The sequence below is a fragment of the Hyperolius riggenbachi genome, chromosome 8 (assembly GCF_040937935.1).
Source record: "Hyperolius riggenbachi isolate aHypRig1 chromosome 8, aHypRig1.pri, whole genome shotgun sequence".
NCBI classification, from domain to species: domain Eukaryota; kingdom Metazoa; phylum Chordata; class Amphibia; order Anura; family Hyperoliidae; genus Hyperolius; species Hyperolius riggenbachi.
Window position 1 is genome coordinate 135,542,020 of NC_090653.1, and position 27,805 is coordinate 135,569,824.

General features: G+C 42.7%; 1 protein-coding gene across 2 annotated transcripts in view; it reads right to left on the bottom strand.

Moving 5' to 3' along the window:
• COL4A5 (collagen type IV alpha 5 chain) overlaps positions 1-27,805 on the bottom strand; it is a 296,097-nt gene that overhangs the window by 39,417 nt on the left and 228,875 nt on the right. For both annotated transcript variants that reach the window (XM_068251138.1, XM_068251139.1), the window contains exons 39-41: positions 23,768-23,866; positions 23,639-23,689; positions 19,401-19,586 (exon numbers count right to left, since the gene is read on the bottom strand). In XM_068251138.1, the coding sequence (XP_068107239.1) occupies positions 19,401-19,586; positions 23,639-23,689; positions 23,768-23,866 (336 nt within the window). The remainder of the gene's footprint in view (positions 1-19,400; positions 19,587-23,638; positions 23,690-23,767; positions 23,867-27,805) is intronic.

Below are 27,805 nucleotides of genomic sequence, written 5' to 3' on the forward strand. Positions count from 1 at the left end.
TTTATCACTGCGGCCATTGTAGTGCTATGAATATTAGAATAATTACGTGATAAATGGAATAGGATATCATTGCAGCAGCAGAGAGGAAATTGCTCTACTGATGGTGGCAGGAGACACATCATTTCAGGCAGAGTGAAAGCTAAAGGAGGTCAGTGTGACCGAAAACGACTGAAAAAGAACCATCTCTGTTCATCAGAACAATTTTTGATCTGGAAGTTTCTGCAGATCTGTACTGCACAGTGATCGTGGTCTGGTGCTATACAATGTAAACTCTCTTAATAAAATCTTTCACGTCACCAATAAAAAGATCATTATTTACACTTTCATAAAAATATGCAGCATGCAATCAAAGGACATGGCTCGGGTTAAGAACAAACCTGGAGGACCTGGGAGGGTTTCACCAATGCCCAGTGTTCCGTGTTAAAAAGGTCACGCACAACAACATAACATAAAACAAAATCACCGGTTAATACACAGTACAAAGAACCAACTACACCAAAAGTTGAACACAACAGCAGATTTTCATTCTTTTTGTTTTAGCTGCATGCACAATACACCATAATTGTTCTCAAATGTCAGACACAAAGAATATACAAAGTTATACCACTCCTAGCAAACACATGGAGCTCGGAAGCTGGACTGGCATGCTTTCATGGCATACATTGTCATTTCACAAGTACCGTATATAAACTATTCACTGGCATTGGTGTGAATTATGAATTCATATCAGAGCAGAAAACTACTTTCATAGGGAAATTAATTAGCAGACTTTAGGGAAAGCATCTGATGCTGAAACAAAACTGACATACATATTTTACTAGAACTGTCATCTCTTTACTTTGTACTGGTTGAACTCGATGGACGTATGTCTTTTTTCAACCAAAATAACTATGTAACTATGTAACTATAATGGAGGTGCTGAAAAGAGGAAACACTTAGTAATGTCATACATTTCTAATATTACCTGTTACACCTCCAGGCACACTGTGAGGAATCCTGTTTATACACAGAATTCCCAACATATGAAGTCACTAGGCATAGCAGCAATCATAAACGTCGGGTGATATGATCATAATCATACAACTAGAATTTTGAGATTATATTTCCCCCAAGAAGTTCAGAGTCAAGAGGAAATATTGTAGATTCCCATGCAGTTCAGTTAGGAGGGGGGCAGATGAGAGGAAATATCCTGCACGCTGGTGCCCCTGCTGCTCCAGGGCTTGACTGCGCTCACATATGGTGTTACATACTGGTTCTGGGGCCCCGGGCAGTGAGAGTTCCCGGGGCCCCAGGCTGGCTTGTGCACCATTGTTTTTAATTTTATTGTAGATTCCCATGCAGTTCAGTTAAGAGGGGGGCAGATGAGAGGGAATATCCTGCACGCTGGTGCCCCCTGCTGGTCATATAGCCATTGTCTATATGCAACTGAAGCCCTCTCCAACGATTGGCTGACCTGCTCATCTTTTGCTCGATTAATCACTGCAGACTAGGTGTAACGTGTGTGCACTTCTTATTGGCTTATAAGCAGCCTGCAGGCTTTATAAAGCAGCAGAGGACTGTTTGGGAGTGAGTATTTCCCTCTTTGTGTGTTTGGTAAGTTTCAGAGCAGTTGGGGACAGGCTCTTGGGGGTGGCAGCTCCAGGGCTTGACAGCGCTCACATATGGTGTTACGTGCTGGTTCTGGGGCCCCGGGCAGTGAGAGTTCCCGGGGCCCTAGGCTGGCTTGTGCACCATTGTTTTTAATTTTATTGTAGATTCCCATGCAGTTCAGTTAGGAGGGGGGCAGATGAGAGGGAATATCTTGCACGCTGGTGCCCCCTGCTGGTCATATAGCCATTGTCTATATGCAACTGAAGCCCTCTCCAACGATTGGCTGGCCTGCTCAGCTTTTGCTTGATTAATCACTGCAGACTAGGTGTAACGTGTGTGTGCAGTTCTTATTGGCTTATAAGCAGCCTGCAGGCTTTATACAGCAGCAGAGGACTGTTTGGGAGTGAGTATTTCCCTCTTTGTGTGTTTGGTAAGAGGAAATGTGAAGTCAGATGTGAATAAGGGAGGGCGAGCAGTCAGAACAATCCTGACCAGTAGATCTGGGAAACTAACACCCCACTGTTCTGAAATCTCATACAAGGACCCCCTCTGGCCGGGTACATACAGTGGGTTGCAAAAGTATTCGGCCCCCTTGAAGTTTTCCACATTTTGTCATATTACTGCCACAAACATGAATTAATTTTATTGGAATTCCACATGAAAGACCAACACAAAGTGGTGTACACATGAGAAGTGGAACAAAAATCATACATGATTCCAAACATTTTTTACAAATAAATAACTGCAAAGTGGGGTGTGCATAATTATTCGGCCCCCTTTGATCTGAGTGCAGTCAGTTGCCTATAGACATTGCCTGATGAGTGCTAATGACTAAATAGAGTGCACCTGTGTGTAATCTAATGTCAGTACAAATACAGCTGCTCTGTGAGGGCTTCAGAGGTTGTCTAAGAGAATATTGGGAGCAACAACACCGTGAAGTCCAAAGAACACACAAGACAGGTCAGGGATCAAGTTATTGAGAAATTTAAAGCAGGCTTAGGCTACAAAAAGATTTCCAAAGCCTTGAACATCCCACGGAGCACTGTTCAAGCGATCATTCAGAAATGGAAGGAGTATGGCACAACTGTAAACCTACCAAGACAAGTTCTTCCACCTAAACTCACAGGCCGAACAAGGAGAGCGCTGATTAGAAATGCAGTCAAGAGACCCATGGTGACTCTGGACAAGCTGCAGGGATCTACAGCTCAGGTGGGAGACTTTGTCCATAGGACAACTATTAGTCATGCAGTGTACAAAGTTGGCCTTTATGGAAGAGTGGCAAGAAGAAAGGCATTGTTAACAGAAAGCATAAGAAGTCCCGTTTGCAGTTTGCCACAAGCCATGTGGGGGACACAGCAACCATGTGGAAGAAGGTGCTCTGGTCAAATAAGACCAAAATGGAACTCTTTGGCCAAAATGCAAAACGCTATGTGTGGCGGAAAACTAACACTGCACATCACTCTGAACACACCATCCTCACTGTCAAATATGGTGGTGGCAGCATCATGCTCGAGGGGTGCATCTCTTCAGCAGGGACAGGGAAGCTGGTCAGAGTTGATGGGAAGATGGATGGAGCCAAATACAGGGCAAACTTGGAAGAAAACCTCTTGGAGACTGCAAAAGACTTGAGACTGGGGCAGAGGTTCACCTTCCAGCAGGACAATGACCCTAAACATAAAGCCAGGGCAACAATGGAATGGTTTAAAACAAAACATATCCATGTGTTAGAATGGCCCAGTCAAAGTCCAGATCTAAATCCAATCGAGAATCTGTGGCAAGATCTGAAAACTGCTGTTCGCAAACGCTGTCCATCTAATCTGACTGAGCTGGAGCTGTTTTGCAAAGAAGAATGGGCAAGGATTTCAGTCTCTAGATGTGCAAAGCTGGTAGAGACATACCCTAAAAGACTGGAAGCTGTAATTGCAGCAAAAGGTGGTTCTACAAAGTATTGACTCAGGGGGCCGAATAATTACGCACACCCCACTTTGCAGTTATTTATTTGTAAAAAATGTTTGAAATGATGTATGACTTTCGATCCACTTGTATTGGTCTTTCACGTGGAATTCCAATAAAATTGATGCATGTTTGTGGCAGTAATGTGACAAAATGTGGAAAACTTCAAGGGGGCCGAATACTTTTGCAACCCACTGTATGTCGGCGTCACTACATGAGTTGGGCGCCTGGGAAGTGCCGCTACTAATAAAATATTGGTAATTTAAATGACCAATATTTTATTATTCATTACCTGGCACCCATTCTCACTTGAACTCTTCCCCCCTAGTGCCTAACACTAAGCTCCCCTGTAAGTGTCTCAAAAGACCCCTCCCACCTAATGCCTAGCCCACCCAAACGGCTGCTAGTTGATTACCAATACTTAATAGTCTACTCTAATGGATGCCTGCCAATCCCTGTACCCAAATGACCTGATCCGCTCTGGCTCTTTGAGTTCTCCCTGTAGGCTTTTGGCTATGGATAAAAGTAATTAATTATCACCTCACTGGGGGGAAGTCATTTAAAGAATCCTTCTTGACTTTGTGACTGCAAATCAGAATTTAATATTGGAATACCAAACTGTCTGAAATCATAACTCTGTTTCAAAGATCAGAAAGAAAAAGTATTATCACTCAAAACTCATAAAGTTGAAGTTGTATGATTAGGATAGGTATTCTTTCTGATAGTATACACATGAGCTGCATGCTGATACAGAAAGGCATGCCCTAACTAGCCTTATAAAGCCACATAGAGACACACTAAACTGTTAAATGAACTCTGCCCACAGTAGTCCTGTTTGGACTCCAGCTTCATCCTGATGTACGACAGTAACTGAAGGTGGATGCATATACATGCATATACCCCTAGGTAGCGCCAAACTGTTTGCAAGATCTCCATCTGCTTGTGAATGTCAGCCTGGTAGATTTTGGGAGAGTCTCCATCTAGCGGTGCATGGCAGTATTATATGTTGTGATAATGGTATCACAGCTGTCTTCTACTCCCAAAGCAAGCTCTCACCCAAAATAGGACCTCGTTCCAGTTAGCAAGTCATTGTGGGTGTGATTTTGTAATACCACCCCCAAGTGCATAAGGATTTAATAAAAGGACCACTAAAAACACATACGTTAATTCAGGCATGTCTAGAATAAACATGTTCTCGCAAAGGAGTTGAGCATACATGATTTGCAAATCTAAATACAATTTACTTTAACCCTCTTTCTCTTATCCATCCTTGCCATCAGTAATACAGAAGACATCAGTCAATATCCAATGGCAGAACTGCTTAGATGGTGTTTTTTTTAAACTCCTACATTTCATTTTGTTGTTTGGTGATTTTTATGGCACATTTATCTGACTGAACATATAGATTTTTCCAGGAATGGGGACAGATTTTTTTCTGTCTGCATTCCTTTTGAAAGTCATTTTATTTATCTAATAACAAACAGGAGAATGTTGGCACCAGCATCAGCATGGACCAGTGTCACCATGTACTTTCTACAGTATACGGGAACATGAATAATGGATACTTTGCATTGTGTCTGCTCTATCAGTAATGCATTAATAAGGTCAACCTAGTAAACACTGTGTCAGTGAATAGTTTATAATACATTACACTCTTGGTCATAATACAATTGAAACAGACTTCAATGACACATTAAAGCACATTTTCTGTATAATATACTACTGCAACTTCCAAAGTAGAAAGGTTAAGATGATAATCTTGGGATTAATTGAGGAGCACAGCCCATTGGATTCAGTGTACCAGTCCCTAGATGAGGGTAATCGGAGTGTAGCAGTTACCAGGCAGAGGGTGACATAAAAATAAGGGCAAATTAAAAAGTCTGAATTTTCTCCGCCTTGCATTTGGGCACCAGATTTCATTCTGGCATTAGCGTTTCCTTCCCACATTATTCAGCTGATCAAAAGCATGTAAAAACTATTTAATTTCCAGTTTTCCTAATTTACAAACTTACATAGTAAATGGTTTATCTTATCTACAGTATATTACATACATCTAAAGGCCAGTCATAGTCTAACTGAATCTGGTGCTTTTGGCCACTAATGCTGGGCATACACGGCTGGTTTTTGCTGCTCGATTCTCCCGATTATTTCGCCGCTTGATTCAGAAGTCGATTCTCTTATCTTCCACTCGTTTTTCTTATCTTTTTCCATTCACTGCTATCACAAATTGAGCGGCAAGAAGATCGTGCGGGAGATCGGACATGTCGGAAATGATCTATCGAGCCATCCAAATGGTTTAAAAACGAACCGTGTATTCCCAGCATTTGGCAGTTACCTGAAACTTTCAATCAATTTCAAGTCAGCTGGTTGAAAATCTAGTCTGGGGAAATCTGTATTGCACTGCACTGAGCAGTCCTAATAAACGCACAACAGTGGTTAAGGTTAATTAATAGTTTGGCTTTTGTCAGAAATTCAATCTAGTTTCAAGGGTGCAATAACTATAATATCAATAATTGATTGATACTACCTAACTAGTATTCCAGTAAGGGGACATCAATCAGTGATCATGTTGGGATGATTCTGACTGATAATGATGATCATTGGAGCCTCAGAGACTACTTAAAGTGAGTCATGGGACCTGATATTTTTATTTCCTTTAACCAGTGCATACCGTCAGGCTGCCCTGCTGACCCTTCTGATTTCAGCAGTGTTTGGATTACACACCTGAAACATGCAGGAGGCCAATGTGGTCAAACTTTAGTTACTTGCCTAATTTGCATTCTAGGTGTGTGGAATAATGTATTGGAGGCAGAGGATCAGAAGGACAGCCAGGTAACTGGCATTCTTACAAAATAAATGACAGCCTCCATATCCCGCTCACTACAGGGTCTCTTTGAATCTCCATTTCACTACAAGCGTTTGTGCAGCCAGAGATGTAGGAGAGACTGCAACTCCTACTGATCCCACAGCTTAGAGCCAGCCATATAAATACACTTAGGCATCATCACAATGTGGTTATTAATAGAAGACAGTTCTGTGTTCATAAGTTTTGAAAACTGAAAGGTATTTGTGTACATAGCAAGTGTCACTACAAGAGAATTTGTGAGTACTTGGCTCACAATTTATAGTTAGCAAAAGGAAAGGTTAGCTTCAACACAATTTACTGCAAAGGGTTGACAATAACCATTAGTTTTACATTTCTCTCAACAATATAGAGCAGATGAATGGTAATTACTAGTAGTGATGAGGGTATGTTTGTTTGAAGTAGGTCTGGTTCAGACAGGCAGTAAACGTAATATTTTTGTCAGGCCACAAAAGCATTGTTTGGGGACTAATCAACCACCATTCTATTCCAATCAATGGAAGCAGATTTAAAAAAACGGGGATAGCTTCTGTGTAAAACACCATGATAAATCCCATTGTCTCATCTCCTCTTGGACGCATGTAGCTGCGTTTGAGCAGTTCTATGCCCCCCTGGGGGCTCAACACAACGTCATGACGAAACACTGGTAGCTTCTCCAGAATGCATTTCTGCTCGGTAGCAGAAAAGCGTTTGGCATCTACATTTTATTATTATTATGTTGCGAGCATTTAGAAAAAGTCCAGAAAATGATGCTAAGTCTTATTTTCAGAGTAGGTTTTATTTTTTTGGGAAAAGGGGTAGACATGTGACACCTCTATTTAGTCCTTTGCTAATACATGTGATACTGTCTGCTTGTTGGACAGTAGAGCATCCCTGCTGACTGATTGTCCAATAAGAAGCCAGGAGACACAGGATGCTGCAAAGAGCAAACTTTAGCATTAAGGCTACTTGCAGACCAAGACGTTGCATTAGGTGCCACGTTAAGGTCGCATAACGTGCACCTAACGCATCGTATGGTGCTGCAAGAGAGGACGGTAGAGTGAGCCGCGTTAGGCGGCTCTATCCCTATAAGGTCTCCCAGAGTGGCGCTGATTGGCCGGCGGGACCACGTGATGCGGAGCGAGACACTCCGCATCACGTGGTCCCGCCGGCCAATCAGCGGCCGCCAGTGCAGTGAATATTAAGTAGCCATGTGCGCGGCTACTGTAGCTGGCTCTTCCCGCCTCCTCTCCGCCCCCCACTGCGCATGTGCAAACAGTCTAACGCGGCTATAGCCGCTCTAACGCCGTAGCATGCTGCACTTTCCCGACAACGTGCAGCGTTACATGTAACGCAACGTGGGCTGTGTGTACAGCCCACTTGTGTTACATTGCTGTGCGTTGGGGGAGCGTTACAGGCGCACTAACGTGCGCCTGTAACGTCCCTGTGTGGAAGCAGCCTAAATCTACACAGGAAGTGTTATTCTTACCTTGTAATGCATTACAACTTTTTCTGTTTTTATTTTAATATACAACACAAGGACTGGAGAACTTGCAGTAACTGGCATTCATTATCAAGTGATTGTATATCAGCTTTTTATCAGTGACATCCTTATAACCATCTTACTAAATCCAGCATTAATAGGTTTAAACCTTAAAACCTCAATTTGTAAAATGACAAATATACAGTACATCCAAGATTTTGCTACACGTTTGATTAAAAAATATTGCAAAAAAAATTGCTTCAATTATTAATGCTGCAAGTTTCAAACATATACAGAAATACTTCTCACATATGGGATAAATCATGTAATAATGTATAACTAATGCATGCAGTTTATACAGAATGAAACGCTCCTGTGGGCTCGCAGGGGTAGGGAACCTATGGCTCGGGAGCCAGATGCGGCTCTTTTGATGGCTGCATCTGGCTCACAGACAAATCAGTAGCAGTTGATTCACTCAGCTACACTGCTCAAGCAGCACAGCTTAGTGTGGCAGCGCAAGTAAAAGTTTCAAGGTAGGCACACTACTGCTGTAGTATGCACTACTAACTTACTCACACTACCCCCAAAACTAACAGCTGCTCCAACTGTCCCACTCTGGACCCTATCAGGTACAGTGACTTTGTAGGATGAGATCCCCACACTTTGATTTGCCCAATAGGCTGCCTGTCACTTGACAGGCAGCCTATTGGCCAAAGTGCAGGGATCTCGTCCTACAAAGTGAATCAACCCCAAGGTCAGCTAGCTAATTGTACAAGCTGTTAGTCGGCATTTCTCCTGTCTGGCTCTCGGGGAAATTGCTGATGTTGCTGAAACCCATGAGAAGCTGAAGACATGTCTGACACATCACCATAGCAACAGGGACATGAGCCCTCTGCTCCGCATGCGCACTGTCCCAGTTTGAAACATATTGTATGGCTTTCAGGGAGATACATTTTAAAATATGTGGCATTTATGGCTTTCTCAGACAAAAAGGTTCCTGACCCCTGCTCTAACGACTTTAATTAGGCTAGTGCTTTTGGAATCGCTGGGCAAAAATGCTGAGCTGCATGCCTCAGACAGACCACTGACTGAAAGAGCGATTGGGCACAGGCATACATTTTTGAAAGAATGGGTAGAAAAGGGGCGTACATGTAATAATGGCATCTGAAAAAAAAGGGCACCAGATATTGCTAATACTGTAGGAGAATATTGGTAAGATTAGGGCTAGGTTCACAGTGTTCCTGTTGTGTTGCAGAATAATTCTGCATGTCGACTCACAGCGCATATAGTTCTATGGGCCTGTATGGGCCAGTTACAGCTTACAACTCACTGCATGCAGACTTTGTATTAAAGTCTATGTCCAGTCTCCAACCCAATTCACACACATTATAGCGTGTGTATTATGCAACTGACCACTGTGAACCTGGACCAACTGATATTCTACTACTTCATTCCGGTTGTAAAATATCGGTAATCTTTACTGATATTTTACTATGACCTAACCTAACCCTGCTCTCACACAGAACCCTCCCTCTACTGATACCTAACCATTAACCACTCCCCCTGGTAACCACTCCCCCTGGTGGTGCCTAACCCTCGATTAGTGGAATTACATGAAAATTTGGGCACTCTGATAAAATAGCTGGTGCCGGGGCTACCTGCTATCCAAATCGCAGCTATAAATAGTGGGTACTTTTTATAGCCGCAATTTGCATAGCGGGTAGCCCCGGCACCCACTATTTTATCAGGTGCAGTAGGGTGCCAAAATTTAGTGTAATGCAGCTAATCGTGGCTTTAATCATTGCCGCCTATGGCGACACCCTCCCAGGGTTCCTGAGGCATGCTTTTTTCTTGTTTTGAGAAAGGAGCCTTAAGGTAACTCCTGACTACCCATGCTTTATAGAAAACACAATGCTGTGCCAAGTCACTGGTTTTGGAAAAGCACAGGCTGTGATGAATTTGGAGAAAATGTATCTTTCTTGTGTTATTACGTAAAGACTCTTGACATACCTTTGTGGCCAATAAAAATTGTTCACACATTGGCCCTGATTCACAAAGCGGTGATAACTCAGTTATCACGCCTAAAAGACTTTAGGCGTGATAAGCCGTGCAAAGCTGAGTTATCACCGATTTGTGCTGCTCTTCGCGCGAAGCTCCCGCGCGCAAAGTTTTGCGCGCGTAGCGCACCGCGCTGTGCGCGCAAAGTCCCATAGGGCTCAATGGACGCTGCGCGCGAAGCACGGTACGCGGTGCGCTACGCGCGCAAAACTTTGCGCGCGGGAGATCGCGCGAGTTTCTTCTTATCACGCCTAAACTGAGTTTAGGCGTGATAAAGGGCTTTTCACAGCCTTGCAAACACTTTGCACCGCTTTGTGAATCAAGCCCATTGTGGTAGACTTTGTATCGCTAAGCCTAGGGTCACAGTGGTCAGTTGCATAATGCACGCGTTAAGATGTGTGTGAACTGCAATGGAGACTGGACATAGACTCTAATACAAAGCCTGCATGCAGTGAGTTACAATAACACGATGAGTTACAATGCAGTACTATGAACAGGCCCATAGAATTGTATGGGCAGTGAGTTGACATGCAGAATTATTCTGCAATGCAACTGAGCACTCTGAACACATACCTATTATACAGCCGCTGGGAGATTTGGGCGCAGGGTAAAGCCGATAAACGGTTTACCCTGCTCCTGCACAAGTCTCAGCGGCATTGATCACTATTCCCCCTCCAGGCCGCCATGGATAGTGGGGAAAGATGTAATTCGGCTTCCAGCTATTGCTGGCGGACGAATTACAATGTTTTTGTAATAATTTGTGCTCCGCCTTTTGACGGCGCCCAAGTTACTCACTGAGCACCGCTACAGCCGTAATTCCTATTACGGCTTATGGTGGTGCCGGCTGCACCCAAATCTACTGCGCTGTTTTTACAGCTCTCCCTGTGAACTAGCCCTATAGGAGAGACACTCACAGTAGCTTTTCATCCTAAACAAAGACAAATCTAAAGTGTGTAGGTAGCTTAAGAATGCCATATATGTGAAACAAAGACAGCGTTAAAAAAAAATTACTAATGGGCATTTCCAATCATCTGAATGTTAAATCATTATAATAGAAGAGAATTACAGGCCTAGGATAACTATTCATAATATTAATTGTGATTTCACTCTATGTTGTGAAGGCTGTTCTTATACAGTAACTAAACCTTGCTGCCAGCAATATTTTTTTATGTTTAGCAGCATCTATCAGTTTTTTCCACTGTCATCTATGTACTCACTGGGGAAAGCTTCCTGGCCTCCTGTACTTGTGGCACCACAACAATGGAATCCACCAAAATAAGAGTCAAAACCAGATGGACATTCTAGCACCTCCATCTTTAAATACTATTCATTTATTGGTAACGCTGCAGAGGAGCTGTTCTACCTCCTTTTGTTTAGCTCAGGGCTGATAAAAGAACCTCTCTCTGGACTGCTGCCTTCTCTCTTTTTTTGCAGCTACCCAGAGCAGTAGTGATTCCCATGTCTTGGAGAACTCATGGAGAAGCATGTGATTTGTTTGATCAGCTGATAGATTTGCAAAGCTCTGATTTGCTGTGATCACATCCTACTTTAGCACATGATCATGACTAGCAAATCAGAGACTTACACATCTATCACCTGACAAAGAGATAATTTGCATATTCAGCAGTGATGCATTTTGGGATACCTCATATGCTTACTCCAACCTGAGTATTCAGACAAACCTTCAATTTTAAGAAGATACATTTCTGTTTTTAGTAAGAGGGCTTTTTAGCCACTTACACACTACTGGGAATTCTGGTTCACCATGAGCTTGCTGGGTAATCTTTAACTCTGGGTGTTTCAAGTCCTACCTCATAGAGCCATAGTAATCCATGCCATGCACTGATGAGGATCAACCAGTCCTAAACAGTCTTTATGAATGTTGTATTAATATGGCTCTGCAATATTAACAAGCTGACACATCATTATATTCCAGCGGTTCTGGAGATGAGTTTAGTTTTTAGGGACAACACAGGTACGATTTGCATATTCAGCAGTGATGTATTGTTGGACACCTTGGCCTCAATTCACTAAGCTTTATCAAACATTTTGTCGAACGTTTGATAATTTACCTCATAAGTAAAATCTAATTTTGAATTCACTAAGGTGTTAAAGATTTATTGAACGTTTTATCGATAAAACATTTGATAAGTATATAACACCTTAGTGAGTTCAAAATTAGATTTTACCCATGACGTAAATTATCAAACGTTTGATAAAGTGTTTGATAAAGCTTAGTGAAATGAGGCCCTTATATGCTCACTACAACCTGAATAATCATAAATACCTTCTGTTTTAAGAAGGCAAAATTCTGTTTTCACATATCACCTGACCAAACTGATTACATGCTTCTTCCATGAGTTCTCCTAGACATAATCATCACCACAGAGCAGTAAGCAAAGGTTTACAGTAAGGCAGCTTCTGTAATAGATTATCCTGACTTTTGTACAAAGAACATCCCTTCCAACCTGGAGAGAAAACATTGTAATGGGCCAAACACTTACCCTTGACCTGTAAGACTGCACTATTATAACAATTCGCAAGTGAAGATCAAGATTATTAGAAACGGTCATTCAAGTCTTGTTCATTTTAATGTTCTTGCTTAGGCCACTTGTTTTTGATTTTTTGGTATCCTGCCACTTCATCTTTTATCAGTAAGTATACCCCAAAAGGAGAGACTAGATATCTGAAAGCTTACGTTAGGATGCTTTATTTTGGCCAGTAAAAGGTACTATTTTTGAGATTTTAATCCTACAACATACACTTGTAGTCAATAATAACCCTGACGTCACATAAGTGCATAACTGTGGGATGCTGCCTGCCTCATACTGTATGACAGAGTCAATTATATATGGTATTTCACCAGGTGAACTATGTCCCATAACTGCATTTACGAGGTTACTTGCACAAGCTCATTATAGCAATTACAGGATTCCTCTCAGCTCCAGGAACACTGTGGCATCATAACTATCTCTCTGAGCAAATTCAGTATTTCTGAAGTTGCCTTTAATAACAAAAAGAACACACAGTTCTTTTCCTAGCCAAATGACAGTAGTAGATGGTGCATATAAAAACTCAAGCTATCGTAATAACAGGAACACTGTAATATCACAATTTATCTGCTGCCTTCCTCTGCTAAGTATATGATGATTTAACTGAATACAGTAAAACCTTAGATTGAAAAAATGTTTTGAAATTTTGACTTGATAAGCTAGCAATCTCTTGATGTAAAAGCAAAGAACGCCACGTCATCACAAATGAGCCAATGGTTCTTCTCCCTTTGACGCAGCAGGATTGTACTTAATCTGAGTGTAGGGACTACAATGTCACATTTCTGTGAAACCCTCAATTAGGTAAAAGCAACTGTCATTGGATAAGTTCTTTGTTAAAGCTAAACACAAAAAAGTTGGGGTAAGCCAACAGATAGCAATGATTCTGTTATTTATAGAGAAAATCTTTTTAACATTTTTACTTTATACAGTACAGTACTTAGTATTAAATATTTTTCCACACGTTTTTGGATTGTGGAACGAATCATCAGTTTCCATTCATTTTTAATGCTTTGGATTACAAGCATCTTTCTGGAGCGAATTAAGCTAGCAAACCAAGGTTTCACTGTAACTCAAGCATAACTCTAATATGAGGTGGCTGGATGGTGTAATGGTTAAGGGCTCTGCCTCTGACACAGGAGACCAGGGTTCGAATCTCGGCTCTGCCTGTTCAGTAAGCCAGCACTTATTCAGTAGGAGACCTTTGGCAAGTCTCCCTAACACTGCTACTGCCTATAGAGCGCGCCCTAGTGGCTGCTGCTCTGGCGCTTTGAGTCCGCCAGGAGAAAAGCGCAATATAAATGTTATTTGTCTTGTCTAACTCAGTCATAGGTCTGATAATAGGGGTGAGCATAACTAGGGGTTAGGCTCGGTAACATATAAAAACTGCCTGATATTTACAGATATATAAAGTAATAAGTAATGTGACTTGTCTTCTTCTCAGACAGACTCTTACTTCCATCATAAACATTGCAAGTTACAACAGTCCTAATAATGCTTTCATGCTTCCATAAATAAACTATAGATGACTGAATCTACTGTAATTATCCTGTGATTTAACATTTGACATTTTTGCATGAAATAATCTCAGATTTTAAGGGCTGACCTTCAGGGCCTGGAAGTGAGATCACAATTCAAATATCCATTTCCATATTGATCATTAGACGTAAGAGGGGGAAATATCGAGATTGTTAGAAAATTTCACAAACAAAAATCCCACATTCTGGTTACATATCAACTGTCTTGCAGCAAGACCCAAACGTACCAGCGGTGCCAAACTATTATCAGTGCTTTCACAGAACACAATGCGGAGCTATGCTTCAAGCTGCCTGAGTTTAGAAGCATGGGGGGACTTGATGAGCGTGTATTCATGTAACAGTTCTACTATTGTACTACAGCTAAAAGAGAGATTTAAAAAGTGTCATGTTTTTATTGCTGTCAGTGTTCACTCTGGGCACATTTCTCCTTAGTTTCTAGCCTAGTGAAGCTTATAAAACTTCTGTGGACCAAACTTCACATTTCCCCTCTTAGAAACACAATGTGGGCAGAGGTGCCCAGGAAGGATAAATTAGACTAAAATCCTTAAAATGAAAAGTAAGAAGTGGCTTACCTCAAAGATGATATAAATAAAGGGTAAAAAAGAAGTGTATTTGCACTATGGAAACGCTTTTCGTGAGCATATATACTGTACCTGACTTCATCAGGCCAAACATCAGCGCCAGCATGTGAAAATAGCCTGGTGTTGAGCAGCTCAATGCCAGTTTATTTTCACATACTGACATTGCTATTCATTTTAGTTTTTAAAGAGGAACTGTAACATCAAACTGTCCCCTGGGGGTACTCACCTCGGGTGGGGGAAGCTTCAGGATCCTAATGAGGCTTCCCACGCCGTCCTCTGTCCCTCGAGGGTCTCGCCGTAGCACTCCGTACAGCGGCGACGTAAATATTTACCTTCCCGGCTCCTGCGCAGGCGCTCTGGTGGCTGTCGGCTCCGAAGTAGGTGGAAATACCCGATCGTCGTCGGGTCTGCTCTACTGCGCAGGCGCAAGTCTCCGGCGCCTGCGCAGTAGAGCGGACCCGACGGAGATCGGGTATTTCCGTCTAGTTCCGAGCCGAAAGCAGCCACAGCGCCCCCGCTGGAGCCAGCAAAGGTAAATATTGAAATTACAGTCGGGTCTGTCGCCGGCTGTTCAGAGGACTGCAGCGAGACCCCTGTGGGACAGAGGACGGCGTGGGAAGCCTCATTAGGATCCGGAGGCTTCCCCCACCCGAGGTGAGTACCCCCCAGGGGTAAGGATTTTCCTGTATTTTATTCTTCCCCAGTGCCTCTACCAGTGCCTCTACCCTCCCTGCCGACCCCCCCATTGTTTTTGTTACCTTCTAAAGCAAGGCAGTTTTCTGCCAGCTGGTTTTAGCTGACAGGTACCAGGCCGTCTTTTCCTTGAGAGTGGGACCAAAGTACAGTGGTGGTTCCTGTACCCGAGGGGAGGCAGTTAAGCAGGCCATACACTGGCTCGATTCACGGCCGTTTCGACAGCAGATCCGATCCTGGGATCGGATCTGCTGCCAATCGCTTGCGCTAAACGCACCCGCCGATCCGATTCCCTCCCGAAATCGGATCGGACCGTCGATCGCGCCGTGCGGGAAATTACCCTCGATCGCCCGGCGGTAGGAGCGCGTCGCTTGCGGCGTACGATTCGGGCCCGATCCGAGCATGTATACATTACCTGAAGCTGGCTCCGGGGTCCTCTTCTCCTCGCTGCACCGCATTTCCGCATGTCCCAGTGTACGCTTATACTTCCTGTGTCACTCCGGTGACCAGGAAGTTGAAATAGAGGGCGCTCTATTTGAACTTCCTGGTCACGGAGTAACACAGGAAGCGCCGGGATGGAGCAAGAACAGCGGTGCGGTGCAGTGCGGAGAAGACGCCCGGGAGCCAGCCTCAGGTAATGTATACGGGGGGGGGGGGACAGGCGGCAGGAGCAGCTGAACAGAACGATCCCTATCTGATCAGATTCGATCAGATAGGGATCTGTCAGCTGGTCGATCTAATGGCACATCGACCAGTGTATGGCCACCTTTATACTCCTAAAAGCTATATTGTTTGGTTGCTCATCACAGCAACACCACTTTGTGAGTACCCTCCTTAATGACCTCCCTCTACCAGAAAACACTACACCATCTGGGCTTCCATTGTGTCTGTGTTTGTTTTGTTTGTTTTTTAAAGTATTTATTTACCATCTCTAAAGTATTCTCTCTGAAACTGTCCTACTATATATTCCTGTTGATCCTTCATTATTGAGTCTGTACCCACTAAAATGTTATCTCCCCCTCCAAATACACAACCATTTTTTATTTTATTTAGCATTACATATTATATTATTACATCACACATAAAATGTGATGTGTTTAGAGCTCTAGCTGCTGGTTTGAATGGCAAGCTTTATAAGCCCAAGAGATTTGTTTTGCAGCAGTATAATGAAGGACAACTTCATAGAGACTACTAGGCATAGTTATCAGTGTGAAAAACTTTCCTCATGCAAGAGAACATAATTCTTTACTGCAGCCGTAAAGTAACATTATCATCTGCTCAATAAACTGTACCAGGTACAAAATGGAGCTAAAAGAAAGTAACATTTATAAAAATTCATTTTTTTTGTTTTGGTATTTCTTGTTGTTGCTGTTTTGTGCTGACTACAATAAATACATGAGAAAATATGTTAAAGGGAACCCAATCTGAGAGGAATATTGATGCTGACATGTTTATTTTATTTTAAATAATGCATTTTGCCTGACTGTCCTGCTGACCCTCTGCCTCTATTACTTTAAGCCACAGACTCTGAGCAAGCATGCAAATCAGATATTTATGAAAAATCTGACAAGATTAGCTGCATACTTGTTTCAGGTGTGTGATTTAGACCCCACTGATCAGAAAGATCAGCAGGACTGCCAGTCAACTGGTATTTTTTAAAAGGAAATAAATATAGCAACTTCCATAGGTCTCACACTTTGGGTTCCTTTTAAATGTCTCCAAGATGCCATATTTTATTAGGATTTTTTTTTGGGGGGGGGGTCTAATTTTTGTACAAGAGTTATGTACAGGATTGCTGTCAACATAAGTAATCTAGTTTAATATATCCTTTCTTTACAAAGGTGCAATTAGCTGTAGAATTAGTGCTTTGAATTTCTGTAAACAGAGTGAAAGCTCGTGGCAGGAGGGTGTGTGACTTCACGCTAAAGTGTTACCCATGCAGCCCTTTAACAATGTGCCCTATAGGCCTGCAGGACAAAGGCTTGATTTGCTGACTTGTGAAACACTGATAATAGTTTGCTTTATCCACATTAGCACATGCACAAATAAACAAGACGAAAAGCCTCTTTCCCACAATACATGCAGTAAATACAAGGCTTACAAGGAGAGCATGACTGAGTAGGGATGTACTAGTGCTTTCTCAATGAACACAAGCACTGTTGGTCATGTACTGCACAGTGCTAATGATCAGGTTGCTTATGTATGTAATAAACAGAAGATGTAATGTTCAAAGTAACTAATCAGCACTACATCACAAAGTGGAACTTTCTACTGTATTTAAATGTATTTATTCCCATTGTCTCGCTCTCTCTTTTATCAAGTGTCCTAAGCTTTATGGGGCACATTATGTGGCACCCTGCCTCCCAGCACCATCACATGCTGAAGAGATGATACATGAGATGTCCAGTTACGTTACTGAGGCCCAGAACCACTACGGATACTACGGACTAACAGGAAATTACTAGCTTCCTACCAGTGGCGGACAAAGCCAACAGTGGGCCCCTGTGCAGAATAAATGAAGGGGCCCCATGTGAGTTACCGTAATCATATCAGATTATGGTTGGATCCAAATAATGTTCAGAACATAAAAGTGCATGAATCTAGGTTACATTCTGTAGGCACCGTATTAATGTAACACACATTTCATACTAGTGTATGACTGGGCCACAAGCAAATATTACTGTGCCCTTATGGGTTTCAGAGAGAAATACACAGAGAAGAGCCTACAGAATAATCATGGCCTAACTGTGGTGCAGCTGCATGGGCCCTAGAGGCATGGGGCCCCTGTGCGGCTGCACTACTGAAAACAAAATACAGTACTGCCTTCTTAAAACAAGCAGTAGATGCAGGTTATGCCTTCCATGGGTCCAGAAAAGCAAGACCCATGATACATCACTTTAGGACAGTGGACAATATGCAATTTTATTTGTGCCAGGCATACAGAACATCTGTTTTACAGCACACATATGGCTCTTAATTACATAGCCTCATTTATCAAACAGGGCTCATACACCATAGAGGTCTATGGGACCTGAAAGCATCCATCCATGGCTATTATACTACTACTGTTTACTTCAGGTGCCTTCATCACGAGGAGGAGTAAAGGAATGATCACACACTCTCGTAGTAAAGGCATTGTGGTGGGTCCACAGCATATACACGACATACATGTTTATGGGGGGATGTTGTTGTGGGTGTACAGCTCCTAGCAGACCTGCTTGCTAGCAATACTGAGTAACTTCATATACACAGATCAAGTGCTAGCTGATAAGCTTGGTAAAAATGTGGGGATTTGTCTGTAGGTGAATTGACTGTAAATTTTGAGGTAGGCTGATTCCAATACAGCATTACAAAACCTGGCTAGAAAGTGTCATGGGTTTTTGGTTGCCGTGTTAATCTACCTATTGTTGCCAAATAAAAGCAGTAACATCAGTCATGTTCTCCTTGCTTAGAGTGAATTACAGACACATGAGGATGCCGCTCACAAGTACAGAACATAAGATGAAAGACTGCTGATCAGTGGATTCCGCCGTCTAATGCAATGGGATGGAGTCAACACAGCACAGACATGGAATACGAAGAGAAAGGGGTCCAAATTTGTTCATGCTTCAGTGCACCCCTGGGATTGATTTCACAGTGTAGAATGCAATGAATTTTGCTGACACACGTGCTCACTATGTTGACTGGCTTGGTGACCATGAACATACAAACTCTTCTGCCACAGACTGTGCCAAGGCTATTTTGTGTGCTCACTAGCTTATTTCAGTGACATCATGCTGGAAACAAGTGCTCAGTCTTTTGCTACCAGCTATTAGTATTTCAGAGTAGTAAACAAAAACTGAATTTATTTTTCAATACCAAAGTGTTTTCTTAACATATATGTCTTCAATAATTTTTATCAATTAGTTGTTCAAATAAGGAGTCATATAAGGATGACAGCCAGATAGTGTTTTCACATGCCCAATATAGAATGTTCGGAATACAGGATGATGATTTTATTTTATGTATATACTGTTTAGGCTGAATGCTTGGTATGCAAAAATAAACCTCTGAATCTAAAAAGCTGGCAGCAAAAGTAAAATCCACATCCAGTGATTAAGAGAATGTTTTTACCTGATCTTCCAGGAGGTCCTGCTGGGCCAGGATTTCCTTTGGGACCTGGTGTGGCTATCCCGGGGAGACCTGGTTGTCCTGGTGGTCCTGGGCTACCGGAACGTCCAGGATAACCACTGTCTCCTTTAGCACCAGGAAATCCAGGGGATCCGGGAGGTCCAGATAATCCTGCCTCACCCTTTCCACCTGCAAACACATAAAAAATGTATTAAAAATTATGCATACATCATGTAAACTGAGGTAAAGTAAGAACATCTAAATTTAATAGTACAGATGCTTCATTTTAACATGGTTCAGTCCTAAGACATTCTTCATTTAGGGCTTAAAGATTTGATGAGATATTGGGAGTGTAACTGGATAAAGTATGACCTTAAGGCCTCTTTTCCATGTAAGGTTGAAGGCATTGAATCCACTGCTGCGCCCACACACAGGCTAGGCACTATAGCTGTATCACCTACAGGAAGAAAGACTGGGCACTGGACATTGAAGCACAACTGGTCAATAGAAGGTGAATACCAGTATGGGTTAGACATAAGAAGAGTGAAGGAATACAGTACAATCAGTCAGGAATAGATTAGGAGTCATGAAGGGGTTAATATCAGGGAGAGGTTAAGGTTAGGTGTCAGGAAGAGGTTAGTGGGAGGTCTGGATCAGGAGGAAAATTGGGAACTAGATGTTGAAGAACAAATTGAGGACAGAAGGAAAGTACAGGGTGTGGATCACAAGGGTTAGAGAATAGGGTGGTGTTAGTTGTTTGGGTTAGAAAGGTGGAATAAGGCATTAGAAAGAGGTTAATTTGAAGGGAGGAGTTAGGGTTAGGACACAGGCAGAGCTTAGCTTTACAGAGGGAAACTAAGATTAGGTGTCATAAGAAGATAACAATAAAGGAGGAGCTTAAAGAGAACCTGAGGTGTGTTTGAAGAATGTTATCTGAATACAGAGGCTGGATCTGCCTATACAGCCCAGCCTCTGTTGGTATTCCAAACCCCCCTAATGTCCCCCTGCACTCTGAAATCAGACATAGATCACAGCCATGCTGTGCGGCTGTGTTTACATCTGTAGTGTCAGTCTCGGCTGCTCCCCCACCTCCTGCAGAGCTCCAGTCCCTGCCCCCCTCCCTTCCCTCTAATCAGCGAGGAGGGAAGGGAGGCAGGCGGGGACCGGAGTTCTGCAAAAGGTGGGGAGAGCAGCAGACTGACATTATAGAGAAAAACACAGCCTGCTGCGACACGCTGTGTGTCGACAGCACGGCCGTGATTTATCAGGGATTGCAGAGTGCAGGGGGACCTTAGGGGGGTTTGGAATACCAACAGAGGCTGGGCTGTATAGGCAGATCCAGCCTCACTATGCAGATCACATTGTTCAAACCCAGCTCGGGTACTCTTTAAGGTTAGGTGTCTGTAAAGAGATTGGTTGGGACAGGCAACTGAATGAGACTATGCCTAGAAATTACAGATGAAAACTGCATCTTAAACCAAAAACATTGCATATAATTGCATGGCCAACACTCTGCTTATCTGTTTCTTGCACCAAGTGTAAAGCATAGTGGAGATGCCGCCGCAACAGGGAACAGCATGGCGGCTATCTCCACGCCTCAGCCGGCGGTTTCCGCCACGCAGGTACATGATGGAGTTGAGCCTGGGACTATGGTGAGCGCGGGGGAGGCCGCCGCAGCGCTGAGCGACATGGCGGCTGTCCCCGCGTCTCAGCCAGCGGCCTCCGCCGCGCTGTTACATGATGGTACTTTGCCTGGTCTCTCAGTCGCACATAGACTGAGGTCTACGCGCGCGCGCACAGGCAGGAGCTTTATGCAAGCATAAGGGGAGTCAGCTGATCAGCCGGTCAGCTGACTCCAACACTGATTCCGATTGGCTGAGTGACTGGGGCGGCGCTAAGGAGCGCTCCCAGTATATATACAGCATGTCTGTCAGTTGTTCCTTGTCTGCTGTTGCAAATGCTAACGTGTGAGCGCTCAGACCTAGTCAGATCCCAAAGTGTGCTAGAACCAGCTGAAGCTGGGGATCCACACTTAGCCAGATTCTGTTGATAGCTTAAAGTACTAGTTTATTGTATTATCTGTTATGACCTTCTGCCTCCGTTGACTATTCTTCTGCTTACTGACTCTGTACCTCTGCTCATCTGATTCATGTTGCAGACCCTGCCTGAACCTAACATTGAATCAGTCTTCTGTCTTGGTACCTTATCTGTCCGTACGTTGCCGACTCTGCTTGTCTGACCTTTCTTACCCCACCAGTGGGCTTAGCCACTGGCGAGGGATCTGTGGCTTTGCACCTGCTCCTCAGGTGAAGCTCAACTGTAGCACTGTCTGTAGACACCTGCTCCTCAGGTGTCCACTGGCTGCAGTGTAGTCTTAATCACCTGCTCCTCAGGTGAATACCTTTTGTAGCATAGCCTGTAACACCTGCTCCTCAGGTGTCCATCTTTTACAGCACTGTCTGTAACACCTGCTCCTCAGGTGTTCACTGGCTGCAGTATTGTCTAAATCACCCGCTCCTCGGGAGACTTCATATTCCTCATTACTGTTGCACCAAACACTATCTCACATTGGTAGTCCTGTGTCTGGCTATACTAGCATTATTGGTGATTCTGCAGATCACCACATAATCAGGTATAGCATCTGTATTATTGGTGATACTGCAGATCACCAATAATCAGAAAAATCTGTTTAGCTGACACCAATCGTTACACCAAGTCCACCTTTTCCTGATCTAAACATACACCCATCTCTGGTATGTGGAAACCTAAGGAGACTAGTAAAATTTCAAAAATTAAAGTGCAAGCTGCTGTGATCTTTAGAAGCTATGCCATGCCGAAAGCATCTTTCTTGAGACTTCTGTTTTCATTTGTTACAAATCATAAGTTTTAGTAATCTAATCACTACATATGCCCTGAAGATGTCTTTGTTAGAAAATAAATATCACGCGCTGGCACTTTGGAACAAACACTTTGGAGGCAACAGAAATGCTGTAAACCACCCTTTTACCCACTCAAGAAAAGACATGATATGTACTGAATACGTGTAAACTTTTGTCCTATTCCAGTCTTAAAGAGAACCCGAGATGTGTTTAAAGAATGTTATCTGCATACAGAGGCTGGATCTGCCTATACAGCCCAGCCTCTGTTGCTATCCCAAACCCCACTAAGGTCCCCCTGCACTCTGCAATCCCTCATAAATCACAGCCGTGCTGTGAGGCTGTGTTTACATCTGTAGTGTCAGGCTCAGCTGCTCCCCCGCCTCCTGCAGAGCTCCGGTCCCTGCCCCCGTCCCTTCCCTCCAATCAGCAGGGAGGGAAGGGATGCAAGCGGGGACTGGAGTTCTGCAGGAGGCGGGGAGAGCAGCAGACTGACACTATAGAGATAAACACAGCCAGCTCTGACAAGCTGTTTGTCAGCAGCGTGGCTGTGATTTATGAGGGATTGCAGAGTGCAGGGGGACCTTAGGGAGGTTTGGGATAGCAACAGAGGCTGGGCTGTAGAGGCAGATCCAGCCACTGTATGCAGATAATATTCTTCAAACCCACCTCGGGTTCTCTTTAACTATTCTTCCTTCCAGAAGTAATTTACCACAAATGTAATTGAAAACAGTCCAGAGATAGCTTCACTTTACAACTGTCTGTGTGGTCATATAATCACCATTAGTGATGGTCATGTGTAGGAGAACTCATGAAAAAGCATGTGACCATTTTGGTTAAATAATAGATACAATATATAAGTCTGATTTGCTAGTCATGATTGTGTGCTAAAAGCAGGATGTTATCAGATCAAATAAAAGATTTGCAAATCTGTCAGCTGATCAAACAAATCCCACTCTTCTTCATGAGTTCTCCTAGACATGACCATCACTAATCACCATTGTTGCTTGCTTTTTTTTAAAAGGAGGATAGGCTCCCCTTTGCATATTCTTAGGGAATCTTCAGCCAGAAGCTTGTGCTCTCACCTTTGCTTGCTGAAACACTGCATTTTATTGAATTTGAGAAAGAGACGAATCACAGCTGGGCTAGAAAAGGAACTTAAATGACAAGTGGCCAAGTGACCACAGGAAAAATTGTAAAATTAAAGTACTTCTCTACTTTTGTAAACAATAATAACTATGATGAATGACTGCTGGGGGGAAAGGGGTACTATATGTATTAATGATCAAGGATTGAAGGGGGCTTTGATATTAAAAAGCCATTTACATTTTTAAACCATTAAAAAAGATGAAACAAAAATCTTACCTGGACTCCCAGGAGTTCCCGGTAATCCTGGTGATCCAAAGCCTGGCAATCCTAAAACAGATATTCACATTTAGGACAAGCTGTATGCTAATAAGGAAGTGTGATGATCCACACCTGATGACAACTAACCTGGTTCTCCCTTCAGACCTGCAGGCCCAGGAATACCATCTCGACCTGGCTGACCTTTTTCACCTTGAGATCCTGGTGGCCCAGGACGACCAGCTTCTCCTACAAAATAATACAGAAAAGAATTAAAACACATGTATGGCCAAGTGTTACATTTTACTTGAAATGATTTAACTCAATAGGCTTTGCTCTCTGTATCAGGAAGGCCGATATAATTAAAAGCTTGCAGTGTTATAGTATAGTATTGTATAGCCTGTACAAATAGTGCCTATGAAGTTTACTTTACTATAATACTTGTATGAATTTAACAACATGTAAATATGAGTGCATGTTGTTCAAAGCCCCAGTTTTTGCTTTCAGCCCCTGAAGAAGTGTTTTTACCACAATACATGTGTGGCACAGAAGGGGTCAGACTCTTCTAAATGTGGGTAATCTCTGCAGACACTTATTAAGTGGAATCACATTTTAAAGACCCAGCTGAATATAACACTTTTATGTTACATATCCTGTTGAGCCACATTATGCACTTTCATTTTACATGTTGCTCCATCTGCCGCTTAAACTCTGGGGAATTTATAAATGTACCTCTAGTACTTGCACTTTTATGATATGTAAATATTTTGTTGTATAATGTGTTCATGAATTTGTATCTCAACGCTTATTATTTTGTCTTTTGTGATATTGTCATGAACTGTGCCTTCAAGTCTCCTGCTGGTGGAAGCACTTGTGAACCGTATGAACTTCAGCTGTCCACCAGCAGATGTCCCTCTTCTCATTCAGAACTATGCAGTACTTCAGCCCACCTACAGGTGGAACCCTTAAAACAGTGTGAGCTGTCACATGACCATCACTCAGCACATTTAAGGGCTGCTTCTGCCACCAGTGAATTGCCAGATCATTTTTCCTGAAGCCTATGTGTCTGGTCATCAGTTCCTGATCCGTTGTTCCTTGTTATCTTATTCACTGGTATTGACCCTCTGCCTGTCTGACTACTCTTTTGACCTGCTGATTATACTATTTGACTTCATGGTTTTGACCATCTGCTTGTCCGACTACTCTTGTCTGCCATTTGTTTGATTACATTCATATACATATTTTGTGTAAGTATGTGCTCTATGCTTGCACATTTGCCTGTGTATATATTTGCTTTAGTTAGTTAGGGTTTTCAATCTGGGATCTGTGGTGCACCCTGTGTTTGGCCGTGTTTATCATATGTATATATTGCACACATGTAAATAAACACCATTATTCACTTCAACTCACTTTAATATCCACTGTGTGGACCTCAGTATATCCTATCAAGTGATCTTCTGTTCCTTTGCTATCACTTTAAATGAAAGTCATTCAACATTTTTGGTACAGTCAACCTATTAATAGGTATTATAATCTGTTCATTACTGTCACTTCACTTTTAAGAAAACCCTGTTTGTTCCCCTCAGTTTCTGAGTTACTGAAGTGCTATACATTTAAATCTACACACATTACATATTTGTATGTGAAGATGAAATTTATTACATCAGTGTTCTATTTAGATTTGATAAAATGGTTTTATTATATTCATTCTGAGTACTGTTAATAAAAACGTACTCTTGTGGATCTATACAACTATTATTTACTCTTTAAAGCTGAAAAAACCCTATTAACTACTGTGATAAAGTCAGTGTCATAGATGGAGTATATATTGTACCAGGATCCAGCGCTTTCTGTGGACACATAAAGTGAGAGGGATATGGAAGCTACCATACTTATTTACTTTTAAACGCAATGCAAATTGCCTGGCTGTTGATTTAGCCATAAACCCTGAGATCAGATGTTTGACTGAAGTTTGATTGGATTTGCTGCATGTGTGTTTCAGGTGTGTGATTCAGACACTGCTGATGCATGAAAGATCAACAGGATGCCAGGCAACTGGTGTTGTTTAAAAGGAAATAAATATGGCAGCCTCCCTATCCCTCTTTAGGTGTGCCCTAAGCAGCTCCAGTAGCCGTATTAAGAATTTCCTAATGTGGACCTGCATTAGCCAAGGGCTTGCTTGGGTCTGGAGCTTGCGGGAGGGGAGGGGGGAGACTTGACTTTCTGTGACAAGACTGTTTGCACAGAAATCTGAATAGAGAGCTTGTTTAGATGACAGCTGCACCAATCCTGAGCTGCCGACTGTTTTTGTTAAAATGTATTTATTTATTTCCTCATGGGCAGCTCTCTCAGAACTGGATATGACATAACCATACAATATGGCAGCTTTCAGTATTGGTAGTGCTTTAACCTGGGAGGTAAATCAGATTTTGACACTTATGACATTACTTCAGGACAAAGGCAGGTAGGATAATTATAAGGACAACAAAAAGTAGCGGTATAGGTTATTTTTGTTTGTTATACCTAACTGTAATTCAGAATAGCAATTTCTCTCTGATACCACAGTAAAATGTCATATATTATTTGGTGTATTCCAGCCCGGGGTATCAGCTCTCCTGGCGGTGGGCAAACATGTCATCACCACTCACTATCCTTCCCATTTGCTCTGTTGAAGGTTAGTAAGACTGGAGACAACGCTGACCTGCCTCCAGTGTTTCTGTATACAGGAAGGTATAGCTCACTGGACGGTATTCAGACAGCAAAGTTCCGTATAGTTTGCTTGTAAATTACAAGCCCCCTGATTCAGCTGAAACCTTTTTTTTAACATTCTCTGTTTATTGAATTTTATACAATTGGCATACCTGGTCAAAAAAATGCAATAAATAGTGTGGTGTGGGGTCACAGATGCTGTGTTTGTGGGAAGGGGACGCTGACACTGAGCCTAATTGTTTTTTGTGTGGGGACGCTGAGTGCTTCTCAGGTATGTTGTTAGGGGCATAGATTCAGGATACACATTACTTGTAGCCATAGTGGTGCAGGACACAATCTGGTGGATCCTCCTCCTCCTATGTCACTGGCCGCTGGGTACAGGGAGGGGAAGAAGAGAAGATGTTCTACTAACCTGTGCCGACCATGTCTCAATGGAAACGGGTTAGCCAATTGAATGCAACAGTGGCACCTATTCCATTCAGGGCATCCTGAGGGGTTTGCAGAACTTAATAGTATCAAAGAATGCCTACCATACCCAAATTATATTACTAGGCCAAATCCCCTCTTACATCATTAATCCACTGCTTAATAGTGTGTGTGTGTACTTATATTTGAAATGGGAGGTACATTTCTTAGTTATGTGTGGGCCTTCTGCCTAATTACATTATTGCGGGGTGAGGGGTACACTGCTTAGCAATGCGTGTGGGAACATTTATGTTGTTTTGCTGTTGTGTGTGGAAACATTATGTTGTTTTGCTTTGCTGGGGAGTAGGAGGAGTCTGCTTAATTATGACGACTTAGCCTTATTGTATTTAGGGATCAAGTGCTGAGCAGTTTCAGGAATATTGATGCAGCGACACCAGACAGTGCTTAGACAGCATGCTGACAACATACTGCTATATGCATTTCTGTGTGCAATGCAGAGCTGCCTAATTTAATTTAGTTGAATGGAATCAGTTCTGCAACTCAGAGCATCACATGAAAGAGCAATGCGATACTGTGTCCACACCCTTATAATGCTGATTGGAGCTGACACTCCAGGTAATTATGTTTCTTGGGGGACATGCTGGTAATTGTGATGTTTGGTGCACACACTGCTTAATTATTTGATTACGTCTCATATGGCTGTCTGTATGGTAACCTTGGCCTCATTTATTTCATTAAAGGAGAGAGGGCTTCATGCAAACTTTTGCTGGGCAGACCCACTGTCTTTGATTTACATGGCTGCTAGGTTCATGTAGATTTTTTTTCTGCCCAACCACATGCTTTTCTACAGGGAGTGCAGAATTATTAGGCAAGTTGTATTTTTGAGGAATAATTTTATTATTGAACAACAACCATGTTCTCAATGAACCCAAAAAACTCATTAATATCAAAGCTGAATATCTTTGAAAGTAGTTTTGTAATAGATAGCGGAGATACCGCAGCAGAAACAAGCGGCATGGCGGCTATCTCCGTGTATCAGCCAGCGGCCTCTGC